This window comes from Bufo bufo, chromosome 2, assembly GCF_905171765.1.
Source record: "Bufo bufo chromosome 2, aBufBuf1.1, whole genome shotgun sequence".
Lineage (NCBI taxonomy): Eukaryota > Metazoa > Chordata > Amphibia > Anura > Bufonidae > Bufo > Bufo bufo.
In genome coordinates, this window is record NC_053390.1 from 506,478,281 (window position 1) to 506,491,482 (window position 13,202).

The following is a 13,202-nucleotide window of genomic DNA, read 5'->3' on the forward strand; positions in this document are numbered from 1 at the left end:
GCATTTACACTACACTATGGACTGACTGACCACAGCATTTACACTATACTATGGACTGACTGACTGCAGCGGTTATACTATACTATGTACTGACCGCAGCATTTACACTACACTATGGACTGACTGACCACAGCATTTACACTATACTATGGACTGACTGACTGCAGCGGTTATACTATACTATGTACTGACCGCAGCATTTACACTACACTATGGACTGACTGACCACAGCATTTACACTATACTATGGACTGACTGACTGCAGCGGTTATACTATACTATGTACTGACCGCAGCATTTACACTACACTATGGACTGACTGACCACAGCGTTTACACTAGTATATGTACTGGCTGACTGCAGCATTTACATTAGACTATGGACTAACTGTAGTGTTTACATTAAACTATGGACTGACTGACCACAGCATTTACACTAGACTATGGACTGACTGAAGCGGTTAAACCAGACTATGTACTAAATGACTGCAGCATTTACATTAGACTGTGAACTGATTGACTGCAGTGTTTACACTAGACTATGGACTGACCACAGCATTTATACTAGACTATGGACTGACCACAGCGTTTACACTAGACTATGGACTGACTGACCACACCATTTACATTAGACTATGGACTGACTGACCACACCATTTACATTAGACTATGGTCTCTATGACCGAAGCATTTACATTAGACTATGGTCTGTCAGAGTGCAGAATTTACACTAGACTATGGACTGACCACAGCGTTTACACTAGACTATAGACTGACCGCAGCATTTACACTAGACTATGGACTGACCACAGCATTTACATTAGACTATGGACTAACTGACCTCATCATTTACACTAGACTATGGTCTGTCAGAGCGCAGCATTTACACTAGACTATGGACTGACTGCAGCATTTGCACTAGACTATGGATTGACTGACCACAGCATTTACACTACTAGACTATGGACTAACTGACCACACCACTTACATTAGACTATGGACTGACTGACCACAGCATTTACACTAGACTATGGACTGACTGACCACAGCATTTACACTAGACTATAGACTAACTGACCACACCACTTACATTAGACCATGGACTGACTGACCACAGCGTTTACACTAGACTATGGACTGACTGACCACAGCATTTACAGTAGACTATGGAGTGACTGACAACAACGTTTACACTAGACTATGAACTGACTGACCACAGTGTTTACACTAGACCAGGGATGCTCAACCTGCGGCCCTCCAGCTGTTGCAAAACTACAACTCCCATGATTCCCTGACAGCCTACAGCTATCTTCCTACAGAAGGGCATCGGGGGATTTGTAGTTCTACAACAGCTGGAGGGCCGCAGGTTGAGCATCCCTGCACTAGACTATAGACTGACTGACCGCAGCATTTACACTAGACTATGGAGTGACTGACAACAAGGTTTACACTAGACTATGGACTGACTGACACCACAGCGTTTACACTAGACTAAGGAGTGACTGACCACAATGTTTACACTAGACTATGGACTGACTGACCAAACCACTTACATTAGACCATGGACTGACTGACCACAGAGTTTACACTAGACTATGGACTGACTGACCGCAGCATTTCCACTATGGACTGACCACAGCGTTTACACTAGACTATAGAGTGACTGACCACAGCATTTAAACTAGACTATAGACTGACTGACCGCAGCATTTCCACTAGACTATGGACTGACCACAGCGTTTACACTAGACTATGAAGTGACTGACCACAGCATTTACACTAGACCAGGGGTGCACAACCTGTTCTGGTTGGGGGCCACATTGTCAGCCTGAATCAATTCCAAGGGGCGAAAATAAAACTGAAAGGGGTATTACCAACTGAAATACTATATTTATGGCATATTGAACATGCAGTATGTATCATTAATGTCTAGTTACACTTCTAGTATTCCCATCCAATGGGAGAATACCTGAAAGATACATGTGAGCAGCCACAAAACATGGACATACATGTCTGTTACTACTTGGTTGGAAGCCGCACAGAATGGTATCAAGGGCCGCATGTGGCCCCCGGACTGTAGGTTGTGCACCCCTGCACTAGACTATGGACTGACTGACCACAGCATTTACACTAGACTATGGAGTGACCACAGCATTTACACTAGACTATGGACTGACTGCCGCATTTACACTAGACTATAGAGTGACCGCAGCATTTACACTAGACTATGGACTGACTGCAGCATTTACACTAGACTATGTACTGACCACAGCATTTACACTAGACTATGTACTGACCACAGCATTTACACTAGACTATGGACTGACTGACCACAGAATTTACACTAGACTATGGACTAACTGACCACACCACTTACATTAGACTATGGAGTGACTGACCACAGCATTTACACTAGACTATGGACTGACCACAGCGTTTACACTAGACTATGGACTAACTGACCACACCACTTACATTAGACTATGGAGTGACCACAGCATTTACACTAGACTATGGACTGACCACAGCATTTACACTAGACTATGGACTGACCACAGCGTTTACACTAGACTATGGACTAACGGACCACACCACTTACATTAGACTATGGAGTGACTGACCACAGCATTTACACTAGACTATGGACTGACCACAGCATTTACACTAGACTATGGACTGACCACAGCATTTACATTAGACTATGAACTAACTGACCACACCATTTACACTAGACTATGGACTGACCGCAGTATTTACACTAGACTATGGACTGACCGCAGCATTTACACTAGACTATGGACTGAACGACCGCAGCACTTACAGTAGACTATGGACTGACTGACAACAGCAGTTACACCATACTATCGACTGGCTAACCGCAACATTTACACTATACTATGAACTGCCCACCAAGTTGGACAAAGAGGAACTGTGGCAGGTGACATTAGTGGAGTGTGGTAGCAGACAGGCATGCAGCTCAGGGACACAGCTACATTCAAAATTTAAATTATGGGGGCCCTACCAGTTTTTTTTTGCCCAGGAGCCTCCACCAGTCTTACTCTGTACTTGGATATATCTCCCCCCATTATGTCAGATTTTCAAATCTATGAGCAGTCCCAAAGAGGACTGAATGCTTGGCAATCAGTGATGGTCCAGTTCACAAAGTTCGCCAATATAATCAGAGGCTCAGTTTACATCTTTTTTTGCACACATTTGGCATATGCACTGGGAAGGCTTATGGCATGCATGCCCATAGTCCCAGTGCACCCAGCACATGTCAAAAGAGTGTCTTTTTGGCATATACTGGTCCTGTATGTGTCTACTACACTTTCCTACCTGGAGGTCACAGGAAAAAAAAGATTCAAAGTGTGATGTATGTTTTTTCTAAAATGGGAGTCAATGGGCATACAGTGGCATAAGTCAGAGGTAATCACCTTGAAATACTCTTGACATATTGCCGCTGGCATAGCCAAAAACATAAGGTTTAAACAGAGTCTTACATATATCTATGACATTAGATTTAGGATTTTTGATGGTCTAAAGGTGCATTTACATGGGACGATATTATAGCAGATTATTGGGAAAGAAGCATTCCTTCCCGACAATCTGCTGATCGCTAGCGGTTGAGACCAGTGCATTTACATGCAGTGATCTCCTCCACGGTATGGGGAGGAGCGATCGCTAATGCCATCGCTCTTCCCCATAAGGACTCGTTGTTTGCCTGCAGAAGATCGTGTTTACACGGTACGATCTGCTGCCCTTAAACGATCATTTTTCATCGAGGAATCGGCGGAACATTTACATCGCCCGATCATCGCTAATGAGCGTTACGATGAACTCTCTTTAGTGATAATCTGTGCTATTCTCAGACCATGTAAAGAGCCCTTAAGAACATTATGGCAGTTGCTTCTCTACAAGTGTGAACAAGATTATTGCTGTGAGTCCTCATATGTAAATAAGACTTTGTCTTTCATCCAGCTATGTTAACAAAAATATCTTGTTTTATCATGTTATGAATAGACATATACAGTAACAAGCATTCTGTATGGTTTTTTTTAGATGTAGACGAATGTCAGACACCAGGAATCTGCATGAACGGACGCTGCATTAACACAGAAGGTTCCTTCCGTTGCGAATGCTTGGGTGGACTGACCATTGGCATTGATGGACGCGTTTGTGTGGACACCCATATGCGCAGCACTTGTTATGGAGGCATTAAGAAGGGAACTTGTGCCCGTCCGTTCCCTGGCGCTGTTACCAAATCTGAGTGTTGCTGTGCTAATCCTGACCATGGATTTGGGGAACCTTGCCAGCCTTGCCCAGCCAAGAACTCTGGTGAGTATGATATAACAATTGGTACTTGCCATCAAGAATGAGGTTAATTCTAGTTACATCACTTGACATTATGTATTCAGGAGGATATGCACAGGACATGGTCGGTTATTTTCTAGTGAATTTTAAAGTTTCTTGTGATTTGAGGAAATGGAGTAAACACTGAAGATATCATAGACAACTGAAGAGTGTTACCCTTAATCATCTTTTTCATCTTTTTCAGCTGAATTTCAGGCTCTTTGCAGCAGTGGTATTGGTATAACTGCAGATGGCAGAGGTAAGATTAGTAACTTCTATGTCTGATATATATGTGTTAATGACTCTATTCATGTCATTAATTTCATATCATCTTTTTCTTACCTCAGATATTAATGAATGTGCCTTGAACTCTGAAATTTGCCCTAATGGCATCTGTGAAAACCTTCGTGGCAGCTATCGTTGTATCTGTAATGTGGGCTATGAATCAGATTCAAGTGGGAAGAACTGCGTGGGTATGTTTGCTGTACTGCATTCCAAAATTCACTTATACCAATTTTTGATGGCCATCAAGAGTAGGCATTGAGTTTTTGCTCCCTATTTCAGATGTCGATGAGTGTGCAGTGAACCGCCTGCTCTGTGACAATGGCCTGTGCCGTAACACTCCTGGAAGCTTCACCTGCCAATGCCCCAAGGGTTATGTTTTTAAGCCTGAGTCTGAGACTTGTGAAGGTAGGAATGCATTTTATATGAGTTTTTAGTATGCATGGTGCTTCACTTATCTACATCTATGCATACAATGCATAAACCTTAATAAATAAAGTCAACTTACAGTGTTCCAAGGCTCTTCTTGAAATCAGTAATTTCATGTTTGGCCATTTTGAAATTGGCAATGTCATTGGTTTTCCTTGACAGCTTGTCCATCACATGGCATCTTCTCACTTTATTTCCAGATATCAATGAATGTGCTTCCAACCCCTGTGTCAATGGTGTCTGTAGAAACAATGCTGGCTCTTTCGTGTGCGAGTGCTCATTTGGAAGTAAACTGGATTCCACCGGAACTGTTTGTGTGGGTGGGTATTATTAATGTTCTTCTGGTTTCTGTGAGGTCACTGTTTAAGTCTTTAAGGAAAAAATGACTTGGATTATATTAGCTTACATGATATAATATTGAGACTTCTTTGACCTTCTTGGCACAAGTTATTCAGCATCTATATTTTATGTATCTTTTGCAGTCTTGCATTTCATGTTATCAAAATGAGGGGATGTGAGGGGAAATTCTGACCTGTTGCATGTGTATATGGAAATCACGCAGTGACTGCAGACAATTCTGAAATGATACAATGAGCTTCTTTTTACACTTGTCTGTTTCTGTCTCCATGCTGCAGATAGCATGAAAGGAACATGTTGGTTGAACATCCAAGATGGTCGATGTGAAGTCAACATCAATGGCGCCACTTTGAAATCTGAATGCTGTGCCACATTAGGAGCTGCCTGGGGAAGCCCTTGTGAACGTTGTGAAATTGGTAATCGTAATATAAAATCTTTAGAATATGTATCTGGAAACATTATTATCTATGTAACTAATGACGCTGCCTTTTATTTAGACACTGCATGCCCAAGAGGTTACTCCAGGAAGAAGGGAGTTGCATGTGAAGGTAAAATCTGTATATTTTAAAAGATATACCGTACATAGTTTTTTATTTTTATTAAATTGGAATAATGTAAATTTATGGTGTGCTAGCTGTATGAGGCTCCTTAGAATCAATAATATTAATAATCATAGGTGCAATAAGGCAATTACTTCTCAGACTGGTAACAATTGCTTGTATTCAGAGTCAGAACTCCATCTGCATAAAATATATGCAAACCTGCTTTTATATTGAGCAAAAAGATACCCCATCAAGAAGCAGTTGTTGAAATCGAATGAAACTTTCTATGTGTCAGTGTAATAATGATATACATAAGTGATTACAATATAAGGGAGAAAAGATAAATTTATTGGGGAAAACTGTACTATTGGAAGGAGGCTCTAGTAGTCCAATAGGCTCCCTCTAGCCTGGACACAAGATAAGATACGGTTGAGCATGGAGGCATACAGGTTCCATATGGTATATTGTGGCACATTTGCCCACAGATGTTGCAGCTGGCAACTGGGCAGGCCAAGGATGTGTTGCAGTCTAATGGAGACATTCCCGTTAGTTGTGTTTTGGCCAATATTATCTTGCTGAGAAATGTCAGTTGGAAGCCCTACCATGAGAGGCAACACATGTGGCCACAGGATGTCCTGCACATATCGCTGAGCTGTTAGTGTTCCTAGTGTCACTACTAGGGATGACCAAATGTCATATGCAATGGCTCCACAGAGCATCACAACAGAACTAGGGGCATTGTGTCTCTCCACAGCAAAGGTAGGATTGAAGTGCTCACCACAAGGCATCCATAATCCAACCTGACCATTGTTGAATCCCAAGTAAAAACTGGATTTGTCATTAAAAATGACTGTCGAAATTGCCATCCTGCTTCTCTCAGTCCAGTGATATGCCAACTCTCAAAGTCTGTCAACTCCACGAAATGTCTTTGAATGCATTGTAGAGGCATATCTAGCAGTCAATTATCTCCCACCAAGAGGAACACTACCTAAAAGTAGTCTCTGAGAGACTTTTTTTAGGGCAGCAGGCGAAGCACTTTTACATCCTCTTGTGGCCACACCCAGTGTCTAATCAGATCACACCTGTAATCATTCACATATCTGCCTGAGATATAACTGCATGCAGAGTTTTGCAGCAATTTCACTTTTTCTTTTTGGGTGTATTTTTTTTTGACTATTAGCATATTTGCATGATAATGATAATGCCTGATAATTAGTAGTGAGCAAATCGAGTTTCGGATCATAGATCCGAAGTCCATTCGCTCAAAGCTTCGTTTGAATGCGGTACGGAGATTTGTATACTTACAGCATTCAAATGGATGGGCTCCGTAGAGGGAAATTTGTAATCACCGAAGTCTCAATGGACTTCGGGGAATAACTTCAGACTTCGATTTTAGAACTTAAAAACCATTTCAAAACTCGGATCCGGTCGGCTTCGGTACCAAGGTACCAGGCGGTAGCTAAGCCAACTTCTTATTCCTGTTTTAAAATAGTTTTCAAGTTTCAAAATCGAATGCCGAAGTTATTCACCGAAGTCTCGTGGGCCGGGGCCCACGTATATGACGTTTTGAGCGAATCGACTTCGGATCTTGGATCTGAAGCTCGATTCACTCAACACTAATGATAATGTTTGTTCATTTATTTCATTAAACATAAAAGACATATTTTCAATAAGGTCAAATATGTTTTCTGGTTAATCAGCCCACAGGAAATAGACCCTATAGACAAGTCTGACTGCCTGTATTCGCTGAATCTTTCCATATATCAGCATTTATTTTTAGGTATCCTTTTCTTTCTTTTTTACAGATGTAAATGAATGTGAAGTATTCCCAGGTGTGTGCCCTAATGGACGTTGTGTCAATTCTGCTGGTTCTTTCAAGTGCGAATGTCCTGAAGGCTTAATCCTGGATGGGTCTGGCAGAAACTGTGTTGGTAAGAAGAAAAATACCATCTTATATTCATTTCTACTTATCATTATATGCAGCCAATGAAATAATGTAACTGAGGATGATATTAATTAGGTATTAATTAATGTTTTAAAATCTATACCTTTGCTTTGCTATGACAGCTTATTCTGCATGATGGGGGACGTAATGACTTGGTAGTGCTTATCTTGTAGAACTGATTAATCTACAAGCCAATATAAATATGGATTTTAACTTCCTGATCATCCTTGAAGAGTCAGCAAGAGTATGGAGCCCACTGTCTTTGATAGCTGGGCGACCCATACAAAAGGCATGGAAGGTGTTTTTACCATCCCTGCCTTCTCCATTGCTACATACACCCAGAAAGTGGCACTGATGCTTCCTGCTCTAGTCCTAGTGATCATAAAATCGCTGGGTCCATGTATCTACATGAGCTGCTGGCTCTTAGCAGAACTACAGTGCCTTGGAAAGGTATTCATACTGCTTGAACTTTTCCATATTTTTTTCACATTACACCCACAAACTTAAATGTATTTTATTGGGAGTTTATGTGATAGACCAATACAAAGTAGCAAGATGTATGAAGTGAAAAGAAAATGATACACGGGTTTCAAAATTTTAAATAAATAAAAATCTGAAAAGTGTGGCATGCATTTGTATTCAGCCCCCTGTACATTGATACCCCTAAATGAAATCCAGTGTGACCAACTGCCATCAGAAGTCAGCTAATTGGTAATTCGAGTCCATCTGTGTGTAATTTATTCTGAGTATATCTACAGCTGTTCTGGGAAGGCCTCATAGGTTTGTTAGTGAACATTAGTGATCAAACAGCATTATGAAAACCAAGGAACACACCAGACAGGTCAGGGATAAAGTTCTGGAAAAATAAAAAGCAGGGTTAGGTTATAAAAAAAATATCCCAAGCTCTGAACATCTCGCGGAGTACTGTTCAATCCATTATCCAAAAATGCAAGGAGTATGGCACAACTGCAAACCTACCAAGACATGGCCATTCACCTAAACTGACAACCCAGGCAAGGAGAGCACTAATTAGAGAAGCAGCAAAGAGGCCCATGATCCACAGCCTGGTGGGAGAATCAGTCCACAGGACAACTAATAGTCGTGTTCTCCACAAATCTGGCCTTTATGGAAGAGTGGCAAGAAGAAAGACATTTGAAAGCAAGCCATAAGAAGTCCCATTTGCAGTTCGCCACAAGCCATGTAGAGGACACAGCAAACATGTGGAAGTAGGTGCTCTGGTCAGAAGAGGCCAAAGGTGAACTTTTTGGCCTAAACGCAAAACGCTGGGATACTAACACTGCAAATCACCTGAACACACCAACCTCCTGTGAAACAATGGTGGTGGCAGCATCATGCTGCGGGGATGCTTTTCTTCAGCAGACAGGGAAGCTGGTCAGTGGTGATGGGGAGATGGATGGAGCTAAATACAGGGCGATCCTGAAAGTAAACCTGGTAGAAGCTGCAATAGACTTGAGACTGGGGTGGAGGTTCACCTTCCTGCAGGACAACAACCCTCAACATCCAGCCAGAGCTACAATGGAATGGTTTAGATCAAAGCAAATTCATGTGTTAGAATGGTCCAGTCACAGACCAGACCTAAATCCCATTGAGAATCTGTGGCAAGACTTGAAAATTGCTGTTCACAGATGTTCTCCATCCAATCTGACTGAGCGTGAGCTCTTCTGCACAGGAGATTGGACAAAAATTTCAGCCTCTAGATGTGTAAAACTGGTAGAGATATACCCTAAAAGACCTGCAGCTGGAATTACAGTGAAAGTTTGTCCTACAACGAATTGACTCAGGGGGGCTGAATACAAATGCATGTCACACTTTTCAGATTTCTATTTAATAAACATTTTGAAAACCATGTATCATTTTCTTTTTATGTCACACATACTTGCTACTTTTTGTTGGTCTATCACATAAAATCCCAATAAAATACATTTAAGTTTGTGGGTGTAACATGAACAATGTGGAAAAGTTCAAGGGGTATGAATACTTTTTCAAGGCACTGCAGTGAGACTGTACAGCCTTGTAAAGCCTCTGGGGTCTATATTCCCCCTGTAACTAGGGCTAATATGTCAGTCTAAGTTACAGAAGAAAAAAAAATAATAAGTAATATTAAATGCCTTATGGGGGCACAGCATGTAAAATAAATAAAAAATAAATAAATACATAAATGCATAAATAATATTAATAAATGCCACACCAAAGCTTTTTGTCCCAAACCGACTATCATAGACTACATATCCCCTACATCAAAGTAATCATTACAGAAAATGGAAAATGCACTTAGTCTAGAAGGTGGGGGAAGGGGGATGGCCCAGTAATGAAAAGCTTAAATAATGCTATAGATAAAGGCAGAAGGGCACAATATGTGTCTACAAATGTTATAGACACTTTTTTAGTAAACATTTTGTAGAGCTTGCATGTAACTCCATCAGACAATCTCTCTGATGGCCCAGCCTGCAGTCCCTCTCTCACCTCTCCTGACTGGACTACTAAAGGTACAGCTTGTGCAATACAAACAAGTTTAAAACTTGATTTAAGCAATGAGGAGGCTGCAGCCTCTTCAACCACCATTTATCTGATATAGATGGCCTAAGGATTGGCCATCAATTTTAAAAACATGGATTTCTAAAAGTAAAAAAATTCGAAAATCTGTTTTGAAAAACCTAACAGAGAGAAATTTTCCCCGGGAATTCTAGAAGTTTAAACAGAAATGTCTACTATTTTCAGAAGACCTAGAACAATTTGGCTTATTAGCAGCTGTCCCTCTATTGACAAAAAGTGGGAAAGGCAAAATAAAAAAGATTTTGTATGCTTATTACATTGTTTTCTCAATTTTTCACTCAGATATACGTGTGGAACAGTGCTACTTGAAATGGGATGAGGATGAATGCACTTCTTCTTTGCCTGGAAAATACAGAATTGATATGTGCTGCTGCACTGTGGGTGCTGCCTGGGGTATCGACTGTGAAGAGTGCCCAAAACCTGGTAGTGATGAATATAAGACCACTTGTCCAAGAGGACCTGGCTTTGCTAACAGAGGAGACATTCTCTCTGGTCGTCCATTCTACAAAGGTATCATAGTCCACTAGTTGAGATTTATCCTTTGCCAGTGGCAATCTTGCTAAATATGACTGTATTTTAATGTTGTATTTTACATCTTTGGTTGAAAGAATAGTAATAACTAGATGAAAAGACATGTTGCATAGATTTGGAAGGTGACAAATTATATTCCATTTCCTTCCATAAATAATTTTTCTTTATCTTCTTCATTCTTTTAAATCACCATTACATTATGCATTGTAATACTCCTAATTTATCATTACGTGAGTAACATGGATATCCCCTCTACCTTGTTTTTACTCTTCCCAGATGTCAATGAATGTAAGGTATTCAACAGCTTGTGCAACCACGGAACATGCCGAAACAGCATTGGAAGCTTCAGGTGTATTTGTGAGAGTGGATTTGCTCTGGATGCTGAAGAAAGGAACTGTACAGGTAAGAAATATTTTGAGATTTCTCATTAGTATGTGTTACACAAAATATCAACCACAAAAAAACCTGGCCTGCTGATGGAATGATTTTCATTGTTTCTTTTACCATCATTATTACAGACATCGATGAATGCCGGATTTCTCCTGACCTCTGTGGCTATGGAACTTGTGTCAATACTCCTGGAAGCTTTGAGTGTGAATGCTTTGATGGTTATGAGAGTGGATTCATGATGATGAAGAACTGTATGGGTAATTATAAAAGTGGAATTATACGTATGAAATTTCAGGCCATCTCAGGCATGGAGAGCACATTCTTAGGTTGGACATCCAGAAATGTAATCATGTTTTGGAAGTGAGTATATATTGAAAGGAAAGCGCTCAAAGATGGCAGGAGTGCTTGAATAATAAGGACAACCTCTAAACGTCAGGCAGGAAAATAAAAGCTACCTCTAAACTATCAGGTACTTCCTCTGCTCTCGAGTAGCAAGGGCGTACACACCATAGACTGGGCCCATGTAGAAAGGAGGGCCCATTCCTGGCTAGTCCCATCCCCTGAGTAAGATACATCTCTATCTTGAAAAGTAGAATGATTTTTTGACTAGAATAGATTGGCTGGCTTCTCAAGTTAATTGAGAGTAATGAATACGTAGCCATATATATCATATTATATCATATATCATATGAAGTTGTATGTTCAAATATACCACACTCCAGTTAAATGGAGGATCATCTGCATTAACTGGTTCCAAGTCCCCAATGACTGATCTGATCTACACTTTGCTTACAGATATCGATGAATGTGAAAGAGACCCACTGCTGTGTAGAGGAGGAACATGCATCAACACTGATGGCAGCTTTGAATGTATTTGCCCCCCAGGCCATGAGCTGACTACAGAAGGCAATGCCTGCGTTGGTATGAAAGCATTCATAATATTTTTTACATAGTCAGTTTATACAAGCCTAACAACGGAATCCATAGGGAGGATGCATTTATTGAGAACATGCATGTATTTTATGCTTTTCCCCAGATGTAAATGAGTGTTCTTTGAGTGATAACCTCTGCAGGAACGGGCGGTGCGTCAACATGATTGGAACTTACCAGTGCTCTTGTGATTCTGGCTTCCAGTCTACTCCTGATCGCCAGGGTTGTATCGGTGAGTAATTCACTCCAGCCAGTCTGTGTTCATTAAATCTATATTGCAAAAGAGTTCTCAGACTACATTCTTATTCCAATCAGTTGGTTTTCATTTTCTAAGGGTTGTTAAAGTTAACAGAATTCCTTTCTTAGAAGGGAATTGAAAGTTCAAAGTAAATCTCTAGAAAAGGGTCGGAGGGAATACATTGATGTATGGTAAAACTAAAATATTTTCCTTCATTTATTGATTAAAAGTACTCCACACTTATGATATATCTGTCATCGCAAACTTTGTATGAATTTAAAAAAAAAAAAAACAGAGTAACAGGAAATTAATATGCAGGTATGTACAACTATCTGCTGGACATTCCGAGCATGAAATATCCAGCACATGGCATGTTACATCCTGTGGCTGGGATCTGACATGCAGCAAGATGCCTTGTGTTGTCATGTAGTAGTATCAACCTTAATGTGTGTATATAATACTCTGTTGCAGATATTGATGAATGTACAATCATGAATGGAGGATGTGACACCCAATGTACCAACTCAGAAGGCAGCTATGAATGCAGCTGTAGTGAGGGATATGCACTTATGCCTGACAAAAGATCGTGTGCTGGTAAGAATTGGCATGAATTATTGTCTCTAATGTAAAAAAGA

General features: G+C 40.6%; 1 protein-coding gene across 1 annotated transcript in view; it reads left to right on the forward strand.

Moving 5' to 3' along the window:
- Nucleotides 1–13,202, forward strand: part of LOC120989621 (fibrillin-2-like) — a 159,282-nt gene that overhangs the window by 97,495 nt on the left and 48,585 nt on the right. Inside the window, exons 16-29 of the mRNA XM_040417837.1 lie at nucleotides 4,059–4,334; nucleotides 4,555–4,608; nucleotides 4,697–4,822; nucleotides 4,914–5,039; nucleotides 5,261–5,380; nucleotides 5,696–5,833; nucleotides 5,915–5,965; nucleotides 7,765–7,890; nucleotides 10,761–10,988; nucleotides 11,286–11,411; nucleotides 11,528–11,656; nucleotides 12,195–12,320; nucleotides 12,436–12,561; nucleotides 13,039–13,161. Coding sequence (XP_040273771.1) covers nucleotides 4,059–4,334; nucleotides 4,555–4,608; nucleotides 4,697–4,822; nucleotides 4,914–5,039; nucleotides 5,261–5,380; nucleotides 5,696–5,833; nucleotides 5,915–5,965; nucleotides 7,765–7,890; nucleotides 10,761–10,988; nucleotides 11,286–11,411; nucleotides 11,528–11,656; nucleotides 12,195–12,320; nucleotides 12,436–12,561; nucleotides 13,039–13,161 — 1,875 coding nt within the window. The remainder of the gene's footprint in view (nucleotides 1–4,058; nucleotides 4,335–4,554; nucleotides 4,609–4,696; nucleotides 4,823–4,913; nucleotides 5,040–5,260; nucleotides 5,381–5,695; nucleotides 5,834–5,914; nucleotides 5,966–7,764; nucleotides 7,891–10,760; nucleotides 10,989–11,285; nucleotides 11,412–11,527; nucleotides 11,657–12,194; nucleotides 12,321–12,435; nucleotides 12,562–13,038; nucleotides 13,162–13,202) is intronic.